General features: G+C 40.8%; 1 protein-coding gene across 4 annotated transcripts in view; it reads left to right on the top strand.

Moving 5' to 3' along the window:
- Positions 1 to 27841, top strand: part of chd9 (chromodomain helicase DNA binding protein 9) — a 241067-nt gene that overhangs the window by 97102 nt on the left and 116124 nt on the right. For all 4 annotated transcript variants that reach the window (XM_067997892.1, XM_067997890.1, XM_067997891.1 and 1 more), the window contains exon 3: positions 26203 to 26546. In XM_067997892.1, the coding sequence (XP_067853993.1) occupies positions 26203 to 26546 (344 nt within the window). The remainder of the gene's footprint in view (positions 1 to 26202; positions 26547 to 27841) is intronic.

The following is a 27841-nucleotide window of genomic DNA, read 5'->3' as shown; positions in this document are numbered from 1 at the left end:
CCCTCCTATCTCTCCTCATGCGCTCTCCAAGCTCATCTTGACCATGAGACCCACCTCCTGCTCCCTCGACCCTATTCCCACCAAGCTGCTCACCCAACTTCCCTTCCTGGCCCCGGACTGGATGAGCAAAAATTTCCTCCAACTAAATATTGGGAAGACCGAAGCCATTGTCTTCAGTCCCCGCCACAAACTCTGTTCCCTAGCCACCAATTCCATCCCTCCCTCTGGCCACGGTCTCAGGCTGAACCAGCCCGTTCGCACCCATGGCATCCTATTTGACCCTGAGCTGAGCTTCGGACCACATATCCACTCCTTCACTAAGACCGCCTAATTCCACCTCCATAACATCTCTGCCCCTGCCTCAGCTCCTCTGCTGCTGGAACCCTCATCCATGCCTTTGTTACCTCAAGACTTGACTATTCCTATGCTCTCCTGTCTGGCCTCCCATTTTCCACCCTCAATATGCTTGAGCTCATCCAAAACTCTGCAGCACGTATCCTAACTCTCAGCAAGTCTTGTTCACCCATCACCCCGTGCTCGCTGACCTACATTGGCTCCCGGTCCACCAACACCTTGATTTTAAAATTCTCATTCTCATTCTCATCCTCATATTGAAATTCCTCCATGGCCTCACACCTTCTTATCTGAACATAGTAATATCATCTCTGGGCCCGGCAGGGTCGGCGCGGTGCGTTCTCTGGGCCCGGCACCCTGCCTGACGATGACTGGATCAAATTACTCATTCCAGACAAAGGGTTGGGTGAGTACCCTCCTCCCACATCCTGTCGGTGGCAATACCAGAATGTGCTACTGCCACTATAATGGTAGCAGTAGACGCAGCCAATTAATTGGGACAGTGGTCTAGTGTTGTTATATTTTCCTTCTTCTGAGGGGACAGAAAAATGTGGTGGGCATTCCTTGTACTCTCTAGGAAGCGACTTACTGTGATCAGAGTTAATTATTAGATCCGGGGTACCCTAACTCATACACGGCTGAGAATAAACTCATAGATTTCCGTTTGTAAGTGGCTCAGCCTATTTATGGAAACTGTTACCAATCTGTAAACACAAGCAAAGGTGGAATGTCCCTTACCTCAATGGTATTAGTGATAAAATGGGTACTTGGGTGATTACAATAGTCTCAACTAAAGGAGATTTACAAGGAGTTGAGACAACAACTTGCATTTATATAGCACCTTTGATGTAGTAAAATGTCCTAAGGCGCTTCACAGGAGCGATTATTAAACACAATTTCACACCGAGCCACATAAGGAGATATTAGGACAGGTGACCAAAAGCTTGGTCAAAGAGGTAGGTATTAAGGAGCATCTTAAAAGAGGAGAGACGGACGGAGAGGTTTAGGGAGAGAATTCCAGAGCTTAGGGCCTAGGCAGCTGAGATTCCTTATTTTTTAAGTAGTTACTTTGTCCCTTGCAGGTTTCAGTTCTAAACTACAGAGAGCAGTGTGCAGTTTGACGGTCACAGAAAAGTTTTAAAGATGTTTGTGACTCACAGTTCCATGCACTTTGAAACCCTATTCTCAGCAGTGCCATGGGGGGTGGTGCTAACTGAAATGAAATATACAGTTTTCTAGCAGCTATTTGCACGTGTAAGCTTCATAAAAGGTGCAGGACCCAAAGGTACGCAACTAAGTCCCGCTGTGTTTCAAGATTTGTACATATTTATGTATAAAGTATGATGCAGCCTGTGGTTTGGCAGATATTTCCAACCCTTTTGAGCATCTTTCCTTTGACATGTGTTGCCCTCTGCCTCTTGATGTAAATTAAGGCTGATTGGCTGCTTCCATCTATCTTTGATCTACTTGGAGTAAGATGTGTGTTGTGCATTAGGGTGATTGGATGCCCCATTCAGCTGATACATCAGTAGATATCATCCTTGCTACTCTTTTTGCAAGAAGTACACTTGAGTAGTGTACGAAGGGGAGCTGATTAAACAGAAGTAATTTTTATACTTAAATTGTTTCCAAGGGAAACTCTACAATGCAGGTCTGTGATGGTAAAAATGGTAGGGAATCAGTCAATTTGGATGGTGACATGAAGTTGCTGGTGTCTTAAATTAGGAGGACTGAATCCACTATTGTGCTTTCCATTACTGTTAGATTATCTGGAGAAGATAATTCAAAGATATGAATTCCATAGAATCTACAACAAAGCATTCGGCCCAATTGGTCTATGCCGGTATTTATACTCCACACGAGCATCTTCCCATCAAATTACCTTTTCCTACCCTACCCTCCATACCCCTCTATTACATGTATGCATGAAGCCTCCCTTTAAATGTGTCAGTGCTTTCTGCTTCAACCACTCAATATGACAGTGAGTTTCACATTTCTCTTAAATTTTTTATTTGATTTGTTAGTGGCTATCTTTTATTGATGGCCCCTTGTTCTGGACTCACCCACAAGTGGAAACAGTTTCTCCACCTCCACTTTATCAAGCACAGTCATAATTTAAAAGATCTCTATCAGGTCTTCTCCAGAGAAAAAAGCCTCAGCCTGCTCCATCTTTCTTGATTGTTGCATTCTTTCAAGTCTGATAACCGCCTTGTAAATCTTTTCTGCACTTTCCCCAGTGCTTCAATATCCCTTTTTGTAGCATGGAGATACGGGGTGGGGGGCCGGGGGGAGATAATTTTAACCCCCAAGAATGGGTGGGTTGGGGGCGGGTGAGCAGTAAAAATAGTTTGTTTTTGGAGTGGTACCGCATCCTGGCTCCAACGTGCCCACTTCCAGGTATAACCCAGGCACGTTAGGATGCATGCGCACAACAGAGTCCCATCCCCACTTAAAGCCGGCAGGCCGATATTTAAAGGGCCAATTCAGGTAGTTGAAACTCCTTTTAGGTACTTAACTTTTTGTGAATCCTGCAACTGAAATGGATTTAACTACTCCTGAAACACGCCATTGAAACGGAGGCAAGTTGCAGCCGGAGCTCATTTGGCCCTTCAAACCTGTGATTGATACATCTCAATAAAAGGTGAGATATTGAAGCTGGGCACTCAGTTCTCTCAGACAAACTGTTGGCTGGGTGTTCTTTGTGTTTAGATTGATATTTCTTTGTTGCGATTGAGAATTCTTGTGTTCAGACAAATTTACTCACATTTTGGAGCCACTCAAACTGACTACATCAGGATGCAGGGCGCAATGGATCTATTCCACAGTACATCTGAGGAGGAGGCACATCACCGTCCACGACAGGCATGTCGTGCAGCTCTGGGATCTGCAGTTGCACAAGTCAGAGGTGCGCAACAAGGACCTGGAGAAGAGCAGAGAGGGAGCGAACAGAGACCCCGAGGTTGCAGGAGGCACTACCCATGTGAGAGGGTGTACAGGCAGAGGCTGAGCTTTCTGGACCTCTCTGAGGAGAAGTGCCTACGCAGGTTCAGATTGAGTCACCAGGTAGTCACAGACATCTGCATTCTCCTTCCTGAAGAGCTGCTCCCTGCCGGGCCTGGTGGCTACGCATTGCCCGTCAGAGTTAAAGTCACCACTGTCCTCAATTTCTTCACCTCCAGATCCTTCCAGGGCACCACCGGTGATATCTGCAGGGGATCTCAGTCCTCTACACAAGTGTATACGACAGGTCATGGATGGCTTGTTTGCCAGGGCATCCAACTACGTCTACTACCCATGCATCAACATCAGCAACACTGAGAGGGCAGTGGGTTTCAACACTCTGGCTGGCTTCCCACTGGTGCAAGGTGCAATTGATTGCACACACGTAGCAATCTGAGGGCATCCACATGAGCCAGGACTGTTCATAAACCGAAAGGGATATCACTTCTTCATTGCACAGCTGGTGTGCGACCACTGGAAGAGATTTCTGCAGATATGTGCCAGATTCCCTGGCAGCTGTCATGATTCATTCATTTTGCGGGAGTCCAACATCCTGGACTTCTTCCACACAGAAGACAGACATTTGGGCTGGCTCCTTGGAGATCAAGGGATACCCCCTGCAGACATGGTTCATGACACCTGTGAGGAACCCCACCAACGAGGCACAACAACCAGAGCCACATCACTACCAGATCTGTCGTTGAAAAAGCCGTAGGAATGTTGAAGATGCGCTTCAGGTGCCTGGATAGATCTGGGGGAAGCCTTTGAGTACTCGCTAGTGAGGGTGTGCAGAATAATCGTCGTGTGCAGTGTCCCGCACAGCATAGCGCAGCAGAGAGGGTTACAGGTGGAGGTTGAATGCATTCATCAGGCATCCTCATCTGGTGGCAGCATTGAAGAGGAGGAGGAAGAAAATGAATATGGGGAACCCATCGGTAGAGCAGCGGTGCACATAGCTGCCCGTGACAACAGGGATTCACTCATCTCTAATAGGTTCTCATGAGATGTGCAAATTGAAGAGCTTGGAACACTCAGGCTACCTAGAACCACCCCTCCCTCCCCGTTTGCACAAAGCAGTCCTTCAACCACGCATATACCCATTGTGCACCTCCCCAGTGGGTGGCATACATATTGCCTTAGCATTTGTGATGAAGCACACAGAAAGGCGAATTCACAAAAGGGACTATCATGGCCAAGATGTGGCAATGGTGGTGATATTTATTAAATTTAATGCGCCATAACAAAAAAAATATAAATTAACAACATGACAGCTCGTCAAACGCCCTTGTGCATACCCTTGGTGAATTACAATTGCTTAGCCTTTCTCTTTCTACTGCTTCGACTTGGTGCATTCCCTGTGGCTTCAGCAGAGGCATTGGCAGGTTGCTCAGATCTCTGCCCTGACTGCTGAGATGCGCTTGGCCTAGGACCTCTGGGTTTTGGAGACCATGAGGACCCACCAAAGACTGCTCCACCTGCACCCGTGCAGGGGCAGACTCTGCCATCAGGAGAGGAGACAGCATTGCGGGTACTGGTTGAGGAAGGGGCAACGGTGATACCTGGCAGCACTTTGAGTGGAGTCCCCACTTCCATGTCCCCTTTCGCCATCAATCCTAATCCCAGGCCAGTGCAACGACACTCCCACCACTCTGCTGGCCACATTCTAAGGACCCAGCTAAAGTACCTGTCTGCCTGTTTAAGGTGGCAGACATGTTGGCATCCAGAGTCCGCACGGCCGTTGTCTTGGCCTGCATGGACTCATTTGAGAGCTGTGCTTGAAACTCAATGGAGGCTACCATTCTCTCCATCGCAGACATTCCCACGTTTACCTGCGGCACCAATCCACTAGCGATGGAGTGGACTGCTCCGTCCTCTCCGCTATTGTGGAGAGTGTGCGTGGCACATTTTCTCGCACTTCGCAAAGGTGCAGCTGTACCTCTATCATTCTCATTCTCAATGGCGGCTCCCGGGGTTTAGCACCTGTGTCCAGCTGAGCAGAGCTTGGAGAGGAGTGCGCCCCCTGATGCGGACACTCCAGAGCTGCCCCTGCCACCAGTGTCTGCTCGTGCACACTTGAATGTTGAATCACCAGGTGACAACCCAACTATCTGTCTAACATGAGCCACTGAAGTGCCAGTATCTGCGCTGGTGCGTGGCTGTATATCATGTGACGGTGCACCCTCAGAAGGAATGAGATCCTCTGAGGAATCGCTTTCTTCCATTTCGACGCTTTCCGCTTGAAGGTGTGAAGGTCCTGAAATACAACAGAAGCCGATATTAATTAATCAATGGATAATTGGCAATCTTTCCACTGACCATGCTGAGGTCTGGAACAGTTCAATCATTGATAAAATCAATTCATCATGAGTGTGAATGATGATGAAGTTTTGTCACCAGCCATCTGCGTGTTGCCAGTCTCTCCATCTCCGACGGAATGGCATGCAATGGTCTGACTTATCTCCGTGGTCGCCTCCTCCGCATCTGTGAGCTGGACTATTTTGATGGTCCACCTCCAGTGCTCCTCCTCCTCCTCCCTTGCATTTTGCGCTGTCTTCTCCTACAAGGGGAGACAGAACGGTCCTGTGAGTGAAGGTGATGTAATTACCCTATGGATGCATTGCTTTGGGTGAGGGCTGACCATGAAACAGATATGTCAGAGGTTGATTATCAGACAGATACATCACAATGCATCAGGATTGGGGTGAGTGGCAGTGGTGGGTGCATAAATGGGCAGTTGAGGAAGTGAAGGATAGTTGATGCTGAAACTTAAGTGGTTGTGAGGAGTTATGTGATGGAGTCGGCATGCCAACACTGTGTGGGAGGGAGGCGGGCTGTTGCACTTCACAGGACGTGGGTGAATCAGCAAATGTACTCACTTTTCCTGACCTGGTTAGGTCATTAAACTGCTTCCTGCGCTGAATCCAAGACCTGTGCACCGTTCTCCTTCTGCCATCTCCAGCTATGCCTTCTTGGTGGCAGAACCAGGTTTCTTCCTCCCATCACTTGAGTAAATTACCTCCCTCCTGTTTCTCACTGCACCCAGCAGTACTTCCAGTGAAGCATCTGTAAACTTGGGTGCAGCTGTTGCTTTCTTGGACTCCGTATCTTCTTTCTCCTCCAAAATCCATTCTTGGACTGACCCTGTTAAATAGTGGGCTTTAAATCGCGTCATTTGGGCTGCGCAGTTGGACCGCTGGGCAGCTTGGAGATGCGAAACCTGGAAGCAAAGGCAATTGACTGCAGTTGAGATACGATCGCAGATTTAAATTCGCTCACTTTGCTTCCGGGTTCCCCATGCGCAAATCCACCCACCTGCTGACTTCCTGCCGCCGTGCTAAAATCGTGGCCTAGAACTGCATAAAGTACTCCAAGTGGGATCAAACCAAGGTTCTATATAAATTTAACATTACCTCCCTGCATTTGTATTCTATTCCTCTGATTAGAAATGATAGGTAATCAGGAAAGATTTTATAAAGGAAGTGAAATAGAGAAGAAAATTAAAATTATATTAGGTAGTACAAAAATGATGATGTACAAAATTAGTAAAGAAAGAATAGAAAAATAGTAACGTGAAAAGTGAATGTAAAATGGGGAAAAATTAAGATTTTTAAAGAAACCCAATATTCTTCTAGGAAAAATGGCTTGCTGATGTCCACACTGGAACACCACTTGGATTATCTGCTGTTTTTATTTGCTTGCATCAAGTTTTGGAGCAGGGAATTGAGCCAGATTCCATGATTTGTTCTGGGGCTCAGCTTAGCCTATAATTTTTGGGCTTGCCTATTTGAACAAATCCCCAAATAGTCATACATAGAGACACTGGAATGCACAAAGGTGCAAAATAACACAAACCTCTAGTACGCTCAAAAATATTAAAGTTATATATCACCTTTGTAAGTATGTGAACCCCGGTCATTGAATCTGCTTCGGGTTTAAGCCCAATGGAATTCCAAGTGCAGTTAATTTAGACTGTCGGTGCACATGATCAGTTGCTATTGAATGCTGTAATTCTGACCAGACCAGCAAGCTGTAAAACATCCATTATCCTTCAGATAATTTAGGAAATTCTCTCAGTACTAGGACCACTGCTCTTTTTGATATATATTAATGACCTGGACTTGGGTATAGAGGGTATAATTTCAAAGTTTGCAGATGACACGAATTTCAGAAATGTATTGAACGATGTGGAGGATAGTAACAGACTTCAGGAGGACATACAGACTGGTGAAACAGGCAGATACATGGCAGATGACATTTAACGCAGAGAAGTATGAAGTGATACATTTTGGTAGGAAGAATGAGGTGAGGCAATGTAAACTAAATGGTACAATTTTAAAGGGGGTGCAGGAATAGAGAGACCTGGGGGTGCACATACACAAATCTTTGAAGGTGGCAGGACAAATTGAGAAGGCTGTTAAAAAAGCATATGGGATCCTGGGCTTTATTAATAATGGCATAGAGTACAAAAGCAAGGAAGTTATGCTAAACCTTGATAAAACACTGGTTAGGCCTCAGCTAGAGTATTGTGTTCAATTCTGGGCACCACATTTTCGGAAGGATGTCAAGGCCGTAGAGAGGTTGCAGGAGCGATTTATTGGAATGGCACCAAGGATGAGGGACTTCAGTTATGTGGAGAGATTGGAGAAGCTGGGGTTGTTCTCCTTAGAGCAGAGAGGTTAAGGGGAGATTTGATAGAGGTGTTCAAAATCATGAACGGTTTTGACAGAGTAAATAAGGAGAAACTGTTTCCACTGGTAGAAGGGGCGGTAACCAGAGGACACAGATTTAACGTGATTGGCAAAAGAGCCAGAGGCAGCATGAGGAAACATTTCTTTAACACAGCGAGTTGTAATGATCTGGAATGCTCTGCCTGAAAGGCTGATGGAAGCAGATTCAATAGTAACTGTCAAAACGGAATTGGATAATTATTTGAAGGGAAAAAATTACAGGGCTATGGAGAAAAAGCAGGGGAATGGGACTCACTGGATAGCTCTTTTAAGGAGCTGGCACAGGCATGATGGGCCGAATGGCTGCCTCCTATGCTGTACCTACTATGATACAGACTTGAACATATAATCTGAACAGACACTTCAGTGCACTATTGAGGGAGTTCTGCCTTGTTGAAAATGCAACATTAACCCTAGATTCTGTCTACCTGTTCAGGTGGACCCAAAAGATCTCCCAACACTATTTGAAGAGTGGAGAAATGGTTCTGTCCAACATTTTTCCCTCAACTGACGCTACCATAAACAGATCATCTGGTCATTCATTCGTTGTTTGTAGAAACTAGTTGGCTGTTGCGTTTGCACACAAAATACAGTGACCGCTTTTTAAAAAAAAAATTAATTGGTTGTAAAGCGCTTTGGGACAACGTGAAGAATATGCTGATGCGCTACATAGATGCAAGTTCTTTTCTTTCGTATGGGTAGATATAATTGCATAATAGCATTATTCATAGAGCATTTATTTTGTTGCAGCACACAGCAGTATGCAGGCACCTATATTAATGGGGAAGTTTTAAGATTTGATGATTCAATTAGGGGCTACGAGAAATTTATTTACTAATCATTTTAAAGCAAGTTGTAGGATCAAGTTGGATTGATGTGCAACATCATTTCAAGGACATATCCTATAAACAAAGTAGCAAGCATTTTGAATACACAGTTAAATTTCTACGTCTAATGAGAAAAGAACGACAGCAAGCTAAGTCCCATCATGTATGTAATCTGCACAATCTTGTTTTTATGAATCAGATCATACAATTTAATTTCAGTGCATTAATGTATACAAAGATGTTGCATATCATATACGTAAGAACAGTAGATAATGAGAAAAAGCATATGTTTTGTACCCTTTCTGAACCTAATATCTAGCTGCAATTTGAATGCTTTTGCTTATCATTTTTACTACCTTACCTGGCAGATTATTCCCAACATTTATCTGTGTCACTCATGGCCTAATTAAATTCTTCTAATATCTATATAATTAACGTCACACATTAAATTTGTCTGAACAAAAAAAAAAGTCAAATGACATGCTTTTCTCATTGGCTCAGATACACAACTGAAGCATATTGATTCACCTGAAATATATATCAACAAAGATCCCACAGAAAAGCAACCACCTGAAAGGTAGAAAATGTTCCCCATTTATTTACCTTACAGTCAGACGCAATCAAACATGTATTATAACATGCTAATTTAAAAATAAATGTTCTTTGTAATTAATATTCATTCCTCCTTTCCCTGTCCGAGTACTTTGGTCTTTCTCCATATAAATTTCCTACTTTTTTGTACCGCTGTTCAATTTGGTCCAATCACACTTGCATAATCATCCCAACTTTTGTTCACACGAGCTTGCCTTTCAATCTGTGAGCAACGCCACAGGAGATGAACTAGTCCTTTTGTTTCAAATTAACATTTCACTTATTTAAATGGCCCTTATTTTGAAGTAATAATCTGGATTTACTTCACCTATACCCATTTGTTTTATGCTTTGATGAGTTCAACCCTCTTAAATTTCTAGACCTTACAGATTGAGCATCTGTCATTTTTCTTCCTGGCTTGTCCCTTTTACATTTGGATCATTCTTGTTTTTCCCTCTGCACCCTCATGCACATCTCTTTTTGTGGTGTGGTGGACGTAAGTGTGCACTGAAACCTTAACATAACCTTTTGAAGACCTGTTCTCTCTTGCTCTGGCTATGTATTCCAACAATCTGTTTGCTTTTATAATTGCTTCACCACATTGGGGAAGAAATTGCTCGGAGTGGTGAACCAACACTGCTCACCGCTCCATAGATTTATATTAACCCACTAACTTACCATGGTCTCTTTGGGCACTTCCTCGAATAGGAAGCGGAGAGGAGCCCAGCGTAAGTTCAAACGAAGCTAGGACCCTGGGAGAAGCGAGAGGAGCGATCTCTCTCCTCGATCAATTAGATTACAGCATTTTTGACAAGCTGGCTAACTTTCTGCAGGTTTGGAAACCATGAAGTGAAAGGTACAACATTAAAATCATTGTAAAAACAATTATAGACATTGGGGAAAAAAAAGAGAGGGTAAGAAATGAATACAGCTCCAACAACACTCTGAAAGTTCAACACCAACCAGGACAAAGCAGCCCGCTTGATTGGCACCTCATCTACCACCTTAAACATTCACTGCGCATCGTGGCTGCAGTGTACACCATCTACAAGATGCACTGCAGCAACTCGCCAAGGCTTCTTCGACAGCACCTCCCAAACCCGCGATCTCTACCACCTAGCAGGTCAAGGGCAGCAGGCACATGGGAACACCACCACCTGCATGTTCCCCTCCAAGTCACACACCATCCTGACTTGGAAATATATCGCCGATCCTTCATCGTCGCTGGGTCAAAATCCTGGAACTCCCTACCTAACAGCACTGTGGGAGAACCTTCATACGGACTGCAGCGGTTCAAAAAGGCGGCTCACCATCACCTTCTCGAGGGCAATGAGGGATGGGCAATAAATGCTGGCCTTGCCAACGGTTCCCACATCCCATGAATGAATTAAAATAAAACACTGAATTAAATAAGAGACAGGAGGGAAAAGTTTTAAAAAATAATTTTTTAATTTAAAAACTTTTCTTTAATGACCCAAAACTATGTAAAATAAGGAGTAATGAGACTCCACATTTTTAAAAGTTAACTTTTAGTTGTTTGACAGTCATTAAGACGGTTAAATCTTAGTTTAGATCTGGTATTTTTAAGGGTACCTGTTTTGTGGTGTAATTAGTTACTTTACAACTGGGCAGATAAGCAAGATTGCACTCTTTCATTGATTTTCCTGATTGCAGCATGTGATATGCCTTTAATTCGAAGCTGTCATATCGCCGGCGAAATATATGGGGGTAACATATTAGCATGGATAAGGGATTGGTTAGCTAACAGGAAACAGAGAGTAGGCATAAATAGGTCATTTTCAGGTTGGCAAGATGTAATGAGTGGAGTGGCAAGTTCCGGATTTCTGCGTTTCACTGCGCATGTACAAACTTACTCCTCCATTTTGCCACTAACAGTGCAGCGCTCACTGTTAATTCGCAAGCATTTTCTGCCCCGTTGTCTGGACGTGACATATCATGCCCAGTCCCTTTCTGTGTCCCCTTGTTGGTTCTCTTCTATTGATTATATACTTAAACACCTTTTTTCGAATAATGTGCAATACACTTATCAGAACTATATTTCAATTGCCATTTCTCTGCCCAATTACATAAATTTTCTAAATGTTTTGGCAAATCTTTAACTGTATCCCATGTCTCTTATGCTCCTCTTAATTAGATTTATATGCAAATTTGACAAGCTCTCAATTGGTTATTAATCCAGGCCATTAGTGTAGATTAGAAACTACAGGGGACTCAGTACTGATTCCTCAAGGACTCCAATCAGTACCTCTCCCTGACTGACACCACATTTCTCACAAAGTACTGTCTCCTGTTTTTTCCTTTATATTTTTCTTTTATTTCTATTGTTCTAACTTCATATCCAATCTCATGTTCTATTCTGAATTTCCAGTGACTTTTAGTTCATCTAGAAGTAATTAATTTGGAACTTTTGTCAGAAGCTTTCTGAAACTCAAAATAAGCTATATCAAAGAAGTCCAGGAGGTTTATGTGGCAAGTTTTTCCTCTTTTAATTGCAAGCTAGCTGTAGATATTGTGAAGAAAATTCAGTGACTATAATGACATGTAAGTTAACATCCCATGCTTGGTGTACAATTAGGATTAGAAGTTTAGCTAAATTGAAGAAAGCATTTTTATTTTAGAAGTTTTACACAAGAGAAGTCAAGGGAGAGAATAGGCTATTGGATACGTTAAAGCTCACCTCTGTACTATCATTACTCTGAACCTTACATCTGGCTACGTTTTGAACATCGATTATGTTTTTATCTCTATTAGCCTGCTTGGCAACTTACTGTAATCTGTTGTAACCCCTTGAATTCCGAATTTGTTGGTAATATCTGTTTGAAAAATAAATTTTATGAATTGAAATGTATGCCATCTTCTACTTTCCTAGTTTACTTTGAATTAATAATCTGGCTTTACCGTATCTATACCCTCACGAGCTTTCTTTCAAGACTGTAGAGCTGGTCTGAGGCCTGCTCTGAAGTCTTCCAACTCAGGGAAGAAAATTATTATAAGCTAAGTCAGAAGAAATATCTGTTAAGAGTATTATTTTTTTTAAAAAGTCTCTAGCCCTGAAGCCCATAAACCAGCACCGAGTCAGTCCTGTGATGATCGCTACCATCCAGCGAGTGGCTGCAACATGGCCTTCGCCATAATTGCCCCCCAGGTGAAGATGGGAGACTACAGACCTAACCTGGAGAAATGTAGCACCGGATTTCACAGTCAGGTGCATTGGACACCTGTGAGCTGGCAGATCAGCTGTTGCAGCATGAGTCGCTCTTATTGGCAGGAGAGGGGAACTTGACGCATTGTAAGAAAAATGTAACAACAAATTTTTGATTGGTTTTATCAGTTGTGGTGGAATAATCAATTTTTTTTAAAAAGGCTCCAGCAATTTTCAGACACATCTGCTGGATCTGAAATTAACTGGATCTGCTCGTGGTGAAACTAAATGTTGGACACCACAGGGCCTGTTTTGATCTTGGTTGGCCTTTTAGGTCTACCCATACTGCAGCCCTCTGGTTTTAATACCGACTTTAGTAGCTTCGGACGTCAGCTACACCCTCCATTTTCTTCACAACATTGAGTACTTGCAATGTAAGGAGGGTCTGTCTGTATCTGAGAGGAAGGGAGGCAGGTTGACATTTGCTCAGAGTCCCTTCATCAGAGCACAGTGCTGCTGGGGTTTGGATCCTCGGTGTGGAACCGACCTCTTTCACATCCCACCGTGTTTGGCTTGCAGGCTCTGTGTTAAATTTCATTTCTGCTGCCTCCGCAGCTTTTTTTGTGTTTTTTCTCTCTTGCTTCTTTATTTGCCATGCTTTTGTTGTACATGGACCTTTCATGTCTTTTCACCCTCCTCACCTCCACTATTTGCAAATTCAGTTAGTGGGATACTATTCAATATAGGATTTTGGTAATTGAAATGTCTTCCATTTGGTCAGTTTATGATGCATTTATACTGTAGCTACCAGTCTGAGACCAGTAGCTACAGAATCAATTCCAACCTGGCTAGCACCTTGTTTATATTGCCTGATCTGACTTGAACTCTTCAGCCCAGTAGAGTGCACTGCACATATTGGCTTATGTATGTGCAGACTTTGCAAGCCAAGTTTTACACCACGGTGGAATATTAAACTTGCTTGGTGTGACACAGCCTCCTCTGGGTGAGCTGACAGTCCTGCCCTCCAGAGTTGGGTCTGGAGTTTGATCATTGCTTTTGCATCACTGTGAAGTGGAACTGGTTTCTCTGCAACACAAAAGTGTCAGTAAAAATGTGCCTTAAGAGATTTACAAATGTGATTTCACCACTGTAACCTTGAAGAGGTTATCCCCGTTAGTGTTTCTTAAAATTAAACTCTTAAAGTATGAATTTTATTTTTAATATTGTTTTGGCATTCTTAATGTATTAGTTTTTTAAGGCAACCTCTGAGTGCTGCTAACCTTATCAAGGGAATATGGGTTCATAAGTTGCTAGTGATGTTGGGGAACTGAAATGGTATTGGTCCATATCCGGAGATTTTCAACAATCTCGTCAGTTTGTCAGGAGACGTCTAGGTAGTGTTAGAGTACTGCTGGAAAACAAACAGTACCGACGTGTTTCTTTTTCTAACAAAGGTACAATCTTTATTCGGTTTCTATCAGTCATTTATATTGATAGGAATCTTACAACACCAGGTTATAGTCCAACAGTTTTATTTTCAAATAAAACTGTTGGACTATAACCTGATGTTGTAAGATTCCTTACATTTGTCCACCCCAGTCCATCACTGGCATCTCCACATTTATATTGATGGCCTCAGTTATTGCATCCTTTTATTCTAGCAGTATCTTGCACTTACGGTAGGTACATCTTGGCACCAGGTTGTTGAACTTGTAATGAAAAGTTTTGAATTGATTGTTTTAAACTAGTGACAGACCTGCACTAATGATATGGCATGTCCTGGTACTCGGCCTTTACTGGCTTGATCCAACTGCAACTCTGTGCCATGTTAGAGTGTGCTCACCCACATTATTTTGCAATAATTGAGGTTTTATTAAAAAGGGTTTGAAACCAGTATGAATATAATAAATACAAAAAAACTTGCAAACATAATTTTGGAGACATAAATTGAAAGTTGACAGTGTTTAATCTGTACAGTATTCTTTTTCAGTGATCCTGGCCACACTCCCACCCTCACATTGCCTTTCAGTGAACTGTCACTATCTGCCACTGTATTCCCTTTTTGAGCCTTTCCCTTATTTTATTAAAATCAACAGATTGATCACTGTTTACTGACTATTCCAAGAAAATGGACATGTGCATGGATATTAGGTGAGCGCAGGATCAAGCTTAGCTGTGATGCTGCCTACAGTAAAATAATTTATCGATACTTGCTTAAAAACTATTGAGTGTACCGGAGGGTTGGCAATGTCTATGAATCTGTACCCCACATTGAGTCTCTTCCCTTCAGAGAGCAGGGAGAAATGGGGTGGGATTGTGTGGAAAGGAAGGTGCTGACGTGTGTTGCTGTCCCACTATATGGAGTGATGGGACATGAGCTGCACCTGCAGCTGTTGGCTCACAGGGAGGGAGATAAAAATCAGAGGGAGATTCTCCGCAGCCTGCTTTCATACACAACCTCTTGGCCACATTCAGAGCTGCATTGGCAAATGCCAGGGAGAAAGCCAAGTGATCTTGCCACCTTGGCCTTGTTTATATGTGACACATGGAGACCCACTTGGGGAAGGAGAGGAAAAAATTTAAAGGAAAGGATCTGAAAAATTGTCTTTTGAGATTAAACTAGATAAAACAAGATACTCTGCATTTTTGTGAGCAGCTAATTTGGTGTGAGCAGCTATACCTTACAGTAAACATTGTGTTTTAAAGTACAACTTGTAATGTGCTGCAGGTTGTCCAATGTACGGTGGTTATCAGTCTGTCATGCCTAATGCTACTCTAAAGAGAATCTACCATAAATTAATAAATGAAATACTTCTAGGCTTGCTAAACTATTCTGAACATTTAAAACCGAGTAGTATGCATCTTCAGTTAGTTGCAGGATGCCAGTTAAAAGCTACAAATAAATCACTGAAAGCACCATATGAAGCGGCTTATGTGGAGTCATTTGTCTCTAACTAGTCAAAGAATTGGTTTAAGTTTCAAAATCTTTGAAAATAGCACCCTGTTTGGTCTGTAATTAATAGCACACTGAAACTAACACCTGCCTTTAATTTGCTGGGGGAACTGAAACCACTCCCTGCAATGTAACAGAGGTGATTTGCATTTTAACTGTTTGCTTTTAATGCATGTTTGAGTGAAGCCTTTGAGGAACAAAATTTGTATTAATGTTTGGGAGGGCTGAATCTGTTCAACTTTCCATATAGTGCACACAAAAAGAAACCTGTGCGTGGGATGGTCCAGTTTCAGAAAGTGACCCACTGCTAAATGTCTGCCCACTTATATATTTTATCTCGCTCATTTTCTGGGTCCTCATCAGACTGGAATCCCCTCTCGATCCTCTCCCAAACCCCCAAAATTTAGTATTGTCTGCGAGTTGAACCAACTCGCTTTGAGTTTCTGAATCCAGATCATAAGTTAAACTAGAAACAATAGGGGTCCCAATGCTAATCCCTGGGACACCACATGCACTACCATGTCAACATTCAAGATTAGATTGGATAGGTGGATGAAGGTAAATGAGATGAAGGAATATGGCAACAGGGCGGGTAAATGTGATTAGAACTATTGGCTCACGTGGAGGGTAAATGCTGACGCAGACCGGTTGGGAAAATTGCCTGTTGTGTTGTAAATTCTATGTATATAGTACAGGTCTATTCCACTGTTTAGTCCTCGGGTCCATTAAGTGTCTGACATAATTTGCCGTTCCTACCCTTGCTCGTGTATTGAGGAAAGGAGCACCAGACAGGAATATCATTATTTAAAATATTGGCTTCATATTTTGGTCTTTTCTGATCTCTGCCTGACACTTTCAGTTCAGATATCCTCCAGTTTCCTTCCTACCCATCAAGGAAATCAGTTAGCCAGTCAGGCAAAAAGAAAGCTGATGCATAAAGTAGACAGGTTGGTACCCCACAGAAAGGAAACTGGTGGGCTGATAAAACCTGTTCATCTAAAATGGCAAATTCAGCCTCACTACAGACGTTCTCCTGCCACCAATTTCCCCTAGATCTGAGGAAAGTTAAACTCATAGGCATCCCCTTGACGAAGGTGTAAAGATGTCGAGCCAAGTGATAGATATTTTTTGTAGCTAAGATGGTTCTTCAGGTCTTCAAGACAAGATCTTTATTTCTGCAGCACTGTAGCGGTATTGAGGAAGGTTCTAGTTCTATTTTGCTGCTGTGGTACGTCAGATCTTTACTGCCTTAATTCCTGGTATTCAAAGCAGTCTTTTCCAAGTTAAAAAGATGCAACAGCCTGAAATGATTACTTACAGCAGGTCCTTCACCTTTGATGTCTGGTGTGAGCATTGTGTGCATGTATATTCTATAATGGGCTATCCCTCCAGCGATGTGAAAGCTTTGGGCAGGAACTTCTTCAGGAAGCCAGTTTGTATCCATGCCTTTTATTCTCTCAGGTAGTCTTGATTTTTTTTAAATTGTTGATTTTTGGCTCTGTTTTCAGGTTTATCATGCGGATTTTCTCCAGTAAAATGCCCTTTTTCCACCTTCGCTGCAGTTTCCTTGGCATTAGAGATTCAATTTTCCTCTACAATAATATTTATCCTATGAGCATGTAATTATTTGGGGCCAAAGATAGGACGTTGACATTTGTTAGGTAGTTAGTCTTGAAATGTTCTAATCCAGTCTCCAGCCATTTTGTGTCTTTTGAAAATCTCTGTATGGCAAGAAGTTGTGTATGCTGTGAGTAGATTCTTTTAAGCATTAATGGAAATAGAACCATAAAGTACAGTACCACATGTAAAACTTCCATTGATATTCTTAATAAAACACACCCACGAGTGTGATCAGGCTGTACATTTGTGGGTTCAGATGATGGGGCTGCTAAAATCATTCGAAAAGCTGGTGGAGAGTTTGGCTTTACTTGTAATAATTGGCAGTTTCACTATTCTGAAAAACCTGCATCTGCCCAGTGCTGAAAAACTGTAATTTGGTTCAGCAGGCTGCAGGAAAGAGAAATCCATATTTTGCTCTTGGAATCAGTACAGTCCAAAGACATTAGTGCACCCAGTGAAGACGGTCGAGTCCATGCCACCATCCTCTCCAAAATAATTATTCAAGAATGCACATTTAGGACAGTATGTAAATGCTGTGTAAATGCTGGAAAATTCACTGGATAAGTCACACTTTCACATAAGTTTGTATGATCTGTTAACCTGAAAGTAAGGCACCTGCTTTTAGGATAAGTTTGGATATATAATATTTAAAAATTAAGATTTAAAACTACTTCAACATGGTGTCCAAATCACTTTGTATCTGTTTTTATTATTTAAACTTAGACAGAGCTGAAATTGCCAGTGGTGGAAGAAAACTATAACTGACAGCCTCAGTGAATTACAGTCTCCATCTATCTGTAGTCAGTGCAGACTAGTGCTGGAAGAATCTGCGACACATGTATTATCTGAACTTAACTTTTCATTTGCCATCTTTAGCCAGCAGTGAACCTAATAAAAGAACATTTATTTTAAGTAAAAGCCTTTGTTAGAGATGAGGAGCAATATGACAGAAGAATCAGATTGGGCAAAACAAAAGATAGAAAAGACCCCACTAGTTGTTTAGCACCACAGTAAGGCATATAAAATTATATTCTCAGAACATCTGATTACAACCTTCATTCTCTTGTCGGTGGTCCCCTCATTTAAGTTTTCTGTTCTATTGCTAATGAGCTGAATAGTTGGTTGAATTTCCTGTCTGCATGCATAATTTAATATCTATTCATTAGTATTAATAAGGCACCATAGATGTGAAAGGGGGAACCCATCATGTCCATACAGAATGAGTGCGAACACACAAAAAAATTCCGAATGTCAGTACTGAACTTAAGGATGTTTACATGAAGTTTTGCCTCCCACAAAGTCAGTGGCGTGATAACATCTTCCTCCTGAGTACCACCATCCAAACACCTTGCATTCATGGTTGGCGGTTTTGATTATGGGTCAAGATGAAGGAAGGTTCCTATTGGCTGATGACCATTTTAAATGCACCATCTCGTTCACTTACTGGCCCTTTTCACCAGAGTGATACCGGGGCTTAGAGGGTTAAATTATGAGGACAGATTGCATAAACTTGGCTGGTATTCCCTTGAGTTTAGAAGATTGAGGGGTGATCTAATTGAGGTGTTTAAAATGTTAAAAGAATTTGATAGGATAGATACAGAGAAACTATTTCCTCTGGTGGGGCAATCCAGAATGAGTGGACATAATCTTAAAATTAGAGCCAGGCCATTTAGCAGGGAAATCAGGAAGCATTATTTCACACAAAAGGTAGTGAAAATCTGGAATTCTCTTTCCCCCATATGGCTGTGGATACTGGGACAATTGGAGCTTTCAAGACTGAAATGGTTAAATTTTTGTTAGATAAGGGTATCAAGAGATATGGAGCTAAGGTAGGTAAATTAAGTTGAGGTACAGGCCAGCCATGATCTAACTGAATGGCAAAACAGGCTCCAGAGGCTGAATGGCCTACTCCTGTTTCCAATGCTCCTTTTCATGGTTCTGCAATTGAGCTGATGCTCTGAGGAACTGACTGAATTCTGTCAGGAGAGAAGTATACTTATCATACTACATGCACTTATTCAGTATTACTGTCTGCAATTCTAATTAGTTTCCTTATGAACTTTATGAAATTTTGGCCCTTGAAATGCTATACTTTTTTTAGAAAACGTATCCTGAGAGAGACCATGTTGTTTGTACCTAGCTTCTAGGAGGAATGCAAAAGCAGCCTGAGACAACTTGAACTTTTTTTAAACTATCATTAATTTCTGCACTTTTCTCCTCTGTGGGAAATGTCTGGCCTGTTTTTGGTACCATCCATTGAGTGCACAACCAAGTTGAGGAACTCACTGTGTGGAGCGTCCCAGTCAGGTCCCCGTTATGGCCATGGTGCTGTGTTAGTGCTCCGAAGTCTCATTGTTCAAGCATTTTTAAGATATGTGATTACTATATACCACTCAAGTAGAAGTGTGCAAGTGTTAGAATACAGTATGCATGACACCATAATACAGAAAGGGAATGGCAAATCACAGCTTATAACAGAGTCATGTATCTAAAGTACACTGGAAAGGTATTGAGGTACTTAAAATAGCATTTTATTATTTTATTTTAAGGATTTCACTGCAAAGAATAATATTCCTTTCCAGTTATTTTTCTATGCAATTTATAATTTGGGACCGTGATTATTTGATGTTTGCTGTTGGCAGGTTTACGCTTCTAATTTCTGAAAGTAAATTATGCAGAAACAGTTCAATTTATTATGACTTCAAATGACCTTTTGAGGTACAGATTTAGGTCGTCACTGATCCACCAAATTGTGTACTAATTTGTCAAATTTGCAAAAGTAACGTGGGTAACAAACTTGCTGATCCACATGGACCGATGGGAGATGCAACTGTCTGATCTGTCAGCAGATTTAAATACTGGCTGAGGGAATTGATGCCTTTAGCAATTTCAAGGTCTAATCACACCTAGAACATTAAATACAGTTCTACATTTAGAATAACTCCCAGCAGCTACAAATATGCTACTTTGTGTACCAGTGAGAACTTCTACCATCTGTACATTACACTGCATAAAAATGGTATGATGCATTGGAAAGCTTTCACTAATCTTCAAAAAAAAATTATGACTGTTATTGATGAAGAAATTAATGTTAGGAATTTCCTTTCAATTCATTAAATCTTCTTTCTCATACCAATCTGTACATAACTAAACTCACTAATGTATTCGGCCTGAAAGTTATATTTTTTTTAAAGGCTGAAATTCAATACAATGAATAATTAGTATTAATTTTCAAATGTGTGCTTTGTGTTGATTTTTAAAAAGGTTTTTTTTTCAACCACCCCCTCCTATTCTCCCCTAGCTGGAAGGCAGAATGGGCTAGTCTGCAAACTGTTAGATGTTGATAGTCCACATCATCAACAGGAAGGTGTGATTTAAGTTGCGCAAGAGGGGCATTGTTGTTTTGTTTCCCTTGAAGAAATGGGACAGATACCTAACATGTGATGCTTCAGCTATTGGCCACGCTCAGTGCCAAAAATGTTGGTGGATTTGAAATTTTGACTCTTTGGTTGGAGTGATTTCTTGAACTACTGGGCAACTTGTTATTTTATATAACTTGGACTTGACTGTAACAAACTCACTACTTCTTGTTTATATAATCTAAGATTTTCTCCTGCATCCACCCATTTATGTATTTATGTGCTGCCTGGACCTCCCGCTTCTCTTTCTTCTCTTTCCCTCCCCCTCCCCCGCCCCCCAAACCTGGCTGTATTCTGGCAATATTGCTGAGGTAAGTTTAAAAAGAAGCATTCCAGATAGTGAATAGAATGTGGGGATTGAAGCTCAGTTCTGGGTTGAACAAAACACTGATGCTTCGTGCAGTCTGGTTAGGCCTGAGCGAGCAGACAGGAAAAGGGATGGAAATGGTGGCAAGAATATGGAGTTTTTGGCAAGTCTGAAAATGATGACTTTGGATTTCCTGATTTTCAATTGGGGGAAATCTGGCAATCGGTTTCCCTGCTGCCCCATTAACATCTGTTCCCCTGTATAGTATTAACCATAATTCCTCATGCATTATGGTGTGGCTCATTCCTGCTTTATTTTCCTTTTTGCTCTTGATCTTTAAATAAAATTATACAGTAAATATTTATAATTGCTTTTGCTAAAAGACCAAGACTAACAATAAGTGGGTATTTATGTGACAGTGCACTTGTTTTCTATACTTTCCTTTCCCTTTTAAGTCAGCCTAGGTCACACTTTCTCCCAAGCAACTGGTTACTGATCAGCAGTGATAGAAGTCTGGGAGTGGGTCACTTGAACATCATCCTAACCAGTAATTAGTGTATGTTGTGTGAATCCAAAGAGAAGAAAATTAAATGGGCAAATGAATTTTCAATAATTCTAGTAATGTCAGAGTTACTTTTTAATGCTCATGAACAAGGTATTTTCATTTTTTTTTAAGCTTTGATTTTTTTTAAAGCTTCTTACCATTTTAACCAATCTATTGGAGGAAAAGGAATCACATTTTACTTTCAAGGCGATAGTTTAATAAATAGAACACAGCACCAAAACTCCATATTTATTTAAATTCCAGGCACCAAATTTGAAGGGTTCTTTACTTTTGAAATTAATGTTTCTTGGAGTTTAATTGTAGTACGTCACTTAAGGTACCACCTGTTATGAGGTTAGACACAGTAATTTCTCTCAGGTAGATGGACTGATATGGCCGTTTTGTGTTTGCAAACTATGCTGGCTGATGGTCTGTATAAGCGACATTCTAAAAATTGTTTACCTTGAGTCACTGATAGTTGAGTGTTGTGTTGTGCAGGTAGTGCAGACTAGAACTGTTAATGTTCTGATAGTGCCTTGTTTTTGTTTGTTCTGTTGCTATAATAATCTGAGTGTCATGTTTTATGAGAATTGAATGTTGATTCAAACGATTTATCTGCAGGAAATTTACATGTGAACTGTAGCCAGAGAGTAGAGAGTCTTGATCAATTCTGATTACCGTTATCATTCTCTTAGGATTCTCATTCTGCCTCAACTCCCATTAAAAATGTTCTCCTCTTCCCAAAACCTGGATATATGCTACTTTGTTCAGTCCATTTAACGATGTGAACCTTGAATATTTTGCGAAGGTTATCTTTCGCTCCAATTTTTTGCCACTCCCTCCCCTCCAAGAGACCATCTTGCTGTGGTCCAGTTCCATATGTCTCACTCACCCTCTGGTTCCTCCTACAAGTGACCATAGTTCATGGGTTAACCTAGACAATGAGTATCAGAAGTCTTTTGCTGCTGGAGGGTCTCACAGCTGACCTGATCCTGACCTCGCCTAGAGTTCACACATTCTCGCTTCCATTAGGGGATCTCTATATACAGATCAGGAGTGAGGACCCTGTCTTCCCTCCCCACCCCAAAAACCCTAACCTGGGGTGCCATGGCCAATTGTAATACTGCAACTTGGATCAGTTAACTCAGTGTAGACTAGGCAGTGAACTTGAGACCTTTCTGGTCTCTGTAGTTCGGAGATGGAGATTACTTCTGAGTTCTCGCTTGCATAATCTAAACAAGTAAACTACACATTCAAAAATACAAAGTACCTGTAACCTTTCCCATTTGTTTGTATTCTCTTAACTATCACTGGTTTTACTAAAAGTAAACAGCAACCTTTTTAAAATATTAAATTTTAAAAATCTGTGACGTTGTCACTGCTTGCCCAACTGTCTGTCCTTATTACAGACAGGACTGATGTTCAACAAGATCAGCTTGGAACTAAAGAATTGAGAACTAAAAACAATTAAATGAGGTTGAAATGTTAAACAATATCCTGTGTGTTATCCATTATTATACTAATGAATACATTATTAACAAAATTAGCAATTTAAAAAGTCATTTCCCTGGCAAAATTTTTAAAATTACGATATATTCATTTAAGTGAAATGAGGATTTCTGCTAGTCAGATGTCTAAATTTAAATGGAGTCAAAAATAATGAAAATAGCAAAGAGAAGAAAAAATGCAATGCACTTTGTTTTCTTCCCTGTTCTGTGGATAAACTATTGTAATATCCTTGCTGTTATCTCTTCAAAACATCATTTTTTTTCTCAAATATTGTGTAGTTTTCTTATCTAGGTATATTCACCATTAAAATCGGAACAGGTATATGTTTACAGAAAAAGGATTTAGCCATTACGATTTTAAAAAAGAGAGCAAGAGATGCAGATGCAAGCTGCCCTTGGGGGGATTTTACATTAAAACCTAACAGAGTAACAATGGGCAGCACCATCTGCTGGCCCAAATGAGCAGAGTCGACAGTTATTGAACGACATTTCTATTCATGCTGATGCATTTTCATGCTTTGGTGCATAATTTTACTTAGCTTTATTGGAGACGAGATTTACAAGCCTCTATTAATTAGATATTCAGAAATTCTCATATGCAAACAGGATCGTGTGCAGTAGTACCTTGCCTGGATGTGCAGTGATTATGGGTTTGGCAGTATTGATTCACAGGGAGGACATACGTTGATAAAATCATAATGTGTTTTTGTGAAGAGAAACGTGTATCTTCAGTGCAGCACACTAAATAGGCCATTTAGCAGTTATCATTCAATGCCTTCCTCACGAGCAAAGCTGGAGGTGAAAAAGCAGAGGGCTAGCCTTTGTTGAATGACAAAATGGCTTCTGTGAGGAGGTCTAGAGGAAGGGTAAGTGAAAGACTGAATAAGTGGGAGGAGGGGTTTGGACTAAAGGCTAATGGGATTGCATAACCTTCTTTTCTACTGGCTGGTGACTGAGTCGCAATGCACCGCCATCTTAGCTGTTGCTGCTTTCTTTAGCCTCGTGTTATTTGTTAGCTTAGGCCTAAAGGTGGCATTTGTTCGCAATGTTTCAAAGGAGCTGTTTGATTGCCTCTGCCTACCAGTGCTGCAGCGCTGCTGTTAGGCTGATGAAGCATGTGCAGAAATATTATCCAGTGGAGTGCACTGGCATTGGCCTGAAAATCTGTTTGGAAATGCCTGGTGGCAATTTACTTTGCTGTAGTCAGCAGCTCATTTATGGGTGAGAAACACAGACATGCTAAGATGTGTCTTACTGCTGTATTTAAACTGGAAGCTGTTCAGATTCCTGGAAAGGAGCAGTGGGTAATCGTGGTGTCCTTAAAATATTTCAAAATCGGTACAGTAGTAATAAAAACAGTTTGTTTGTTTATACTTCTGTGAAAAAGGCCTTTGCTTTGTGCTTATTGACAGACAAATAGTGAATGAAAATATATTAGTTATACTGGGAGACTGACCACATCTTATTAAAGAAGGGTTCTATTTAGCTTTTCTATGATTGCATGTACTGTACAGCATGTTAGAATGGTGAAGGCTTTAAGGCTAATATCTTTGCCTGTACCTAAACTGATCTTAAAATATTGTTAATGCAGAACTAAAGGGCATTTGTAATTTATTCATTTGTAGTTTTAGATCTTTTCTGCTAATTTAGGTGTATACAATCATTATTATGTATAGTCCTGTTCCAGAAATTTACTGAGCAGATTGCATCTATTTTATTTTTTTTACATTTTATTTTTGTTTTTACTGTAATTGTGCATGCAGAAATGGCAGGTTGTTTAGATGTGCTGTATACCTGTAATGGTCTCCTGAGAAAATCTGAAAGCTGAAAAAATAAACTGGTGTGTTTATGATTTTGTAGCAACCTGATCCATACTATCCTGGGTTTAGCAAATTTAAACTGCAATGAGTTTTAACTACCATGCAGTCGATTTTTCAAGTATATTCAGTGTTTAGATTCATGTTTGCTACATCAGGGAAAATGTCCTCTTTAGCATAATGTGTAAACGCGCACAAAGCACTCATCATTAATTTCACTGCAAATAGAGGAAATCTTCCCTCATTCTGTCATTGTATATAATGAGCAATTTTTATTTTTTTAAATCTGTGTAAATTTGATTAATATTTGCACTAAATTGGCATTCTATGTACAGAATTAGTAAAAGCCAAAATGACTTGCTGTGTACTTCAGGGTTCAGTCATTATTTGGACAGTAATTTTGGGTGCAATGGTCAATTTTCTTAATAGATTTTTGCATAGACTGATAATTGACATGGACTCGAGAACAACTGTGCATTTTAGAAGACCCCACTTTGAATTCCACCCTCATGTCCTTCGACATCATCTGCTCTTAATGATTGAGTTTGGCTGACTAAATACTCCAGCTCAGGAGTGGGAAAACTGTTGGAAACTTCTTGTCCCTAGCACACCACCTGTCAGCTGATTATGGAACAGCATTGACAGGAGTCATGGAGATGTCTGCAGCTCACACCATCCCACCAATTTTTGGTTAAAGAAAGACCACTGACGATGTAGAAAGAGACAGCATTGAGGCATCTACAATAATGGGGAAGGGGATAGAAGGTCCTATTAAAGACCTTTATTGTATGTATGTGCAGGCACTATGTAATTTTCAGTATTGCGTGCAGTCTGTAATATGTACCGTAATCTGTGGAAAAAGTGTATTTTTAGGAAAATAATTGCTATTTTACAGTATGGCAATGTATAGCCTTGCTCTATACTGTGCAGTCTATATGTGGATGCTGTTTAACAGATTCGTACGCAATGTGTATGGCTGTATGGATGTGCTCGAGTAGCAATAGTTATACTGTGTGTATTTGTGTGCATGTGCCTTTTAAAAACTTCTCTAAATGTGTATAAAACTGAACATTATCAAATGAAAAGGTTTGGTATTTCTTTTGTTTATAACGGGATAAATGTACACTTGACTCAGATCATCCTGCTAGATCTTAGAAGGGGTTAAAAATGTTTGATGAAAAAGCAAAGCAGTTGTTTAGTGGAGAAAAATAATGGTAGACAGTGTTGTTATTGTTGCATTCTGTATATTTTTCTCACCTCTTGCTTTTTCCAATCTCAATAAATTGCATTGCATCTGAGTATGTATACTACATATCAATAATAGTTTTTCTTGAAGTACATGTAACTAACTTGTTTGCACTTTTTTTTTCAGCCTCCTTCCTCTCAGACCACTGTTGATGGTTCCAATCCAGAAGCAACGCAAATTGTCAAAATACAGAATGCACAGCTGATGACTGGAAACAAACAGCTAAAAAAGAAGGAAATGCAGAACAAGCAAGAGAAAGCTAATCGCATCATATCTGAAGCAATAGCTAAGGCAAAGGCACGTGGGGAGCAGAATATTCCCCGAGTGGTAAACCCAGCCTGTTTGTCCACTGGGTCTGATCGAAAGGATGAAAAGAAATCCAGCAAGAGCAAATCAAAACAAAGGGATAAAGAGTCAAAGAAGTCTAGAACTGGTTTATGTTCTAAATCAAAGGATAGAACAAAAATAAGGTAAATTAGGACAGCACCTCAGAAATGTACAAAACTAATTTGTGGTACAAATATTTAAATATTAACCTTTTAAAGTAGCCAGTCTCTGTGTTGTGTGAAAATATTGTGAAATTTTAGCTCTGAATATTCTAAAATAGATTTGGTGGAAAACCTAGAACCACAGAGACGTATTCACTTAAAATATTGTTCACTTAAAATGTTGAAGGATTTTTAAGCCACTGCCTCCAAGTAATTAATATGGAACCATACTAAAGAATGACATAAAATAAACCAATGAAGAAGAACATAAAGCTGATGAACATATGAGTAAACCAAAAAATGAATTGCCTTTAGAATCAAATTATGTTGGATCAACTGAATAATGCTGCTGGGCCAAAAAAAAAATGTAAACAAGGACAGGTCAAGAGCATAGTCATGTTGGTAGTTTCTTCTACTGTGGTGGTGTAATCGTGGACCTGGATTTAGTGTTGCAAGATTTCCTGTATGACGGTAGTATCTTGTTGAAACAACTTGGTAAATAGTATAATTTGCCCAGTCCTCCAGAATTGAATGTCCTACGGTGCACCTCCTGTTCCCTTCTAGTTCCTCAAAATGCTGGCAGCAAATATCAATTCATTGTCTAAACGTGCGCATCCTTAATGTTCAGTGAAGGAGCTACTTCAAAAAAAAATAACGGAGGTGGGGAACTGGACAGTGCAGGGCATAACATGTTGGGGTAGATTTTGTCTTTACCATCCAAAGGGGAGCAGAGTGGAACGTCAGACAGGGAGGTTTATCTGCCTGTAATGGAGCTTGCCTGATTTTCCGTTGGAAGGAAAATGGGATGGCCTCCTTTAAGGATGTGGGACCCACCCTATCCAATGTTGCTTTTTATGCTCCCACCAGGTGCTAGAGACGAAATTTACCCCATTGTCCTTTTACCCCGGGCACTACCTTACAATTTCAGATTGGTAATTAAGGAATGCACTGCCTGCTTTAAGGATTGTATATGAAATGAATTCAGCCTGTCACACACTGTTTCCTCGTGGATGTGGATCTACAGCACAGAACTAGCCACAAGAAGAGCTAGTGTAGGAAACCTCACATTGGTGTGGTAGGGAGAAGGTCTTCTGATATGGAGTTTAAGGTACATTGTTTTGACTGGGTAAGGTGAGCTTTACTTTGCCACTGGTGATACTGTACTTGACCTTGGAATGTTTGGTTCTGGGTGTCAAAGTGGAAAAACATTCTGTTCTATGACACTCCTAACTTTGATGAGTACCAACGTTTACCTAAACTGTAATCTAAAATTGATA

The sequence above is a fragment of the Heptranchias perlo genome, chromosome 16 (genome assembly GCF_035084215.1).
Source record: "Heptranchias perlo isolate sHepPer1 chromosome 16, sHepPer1.hap1, whole genome shotgun sequence".
Taxonomy (NCBI): Eukaryota; Metazoa; Chordata; class Chondrichthyes; order Hexanchiformes; family Hexanchidae; genus Heptranchias; species Heptranchias perlo.
This window is presented reverse-complemented; position numbering and strand designations above follow the sequence as displayed.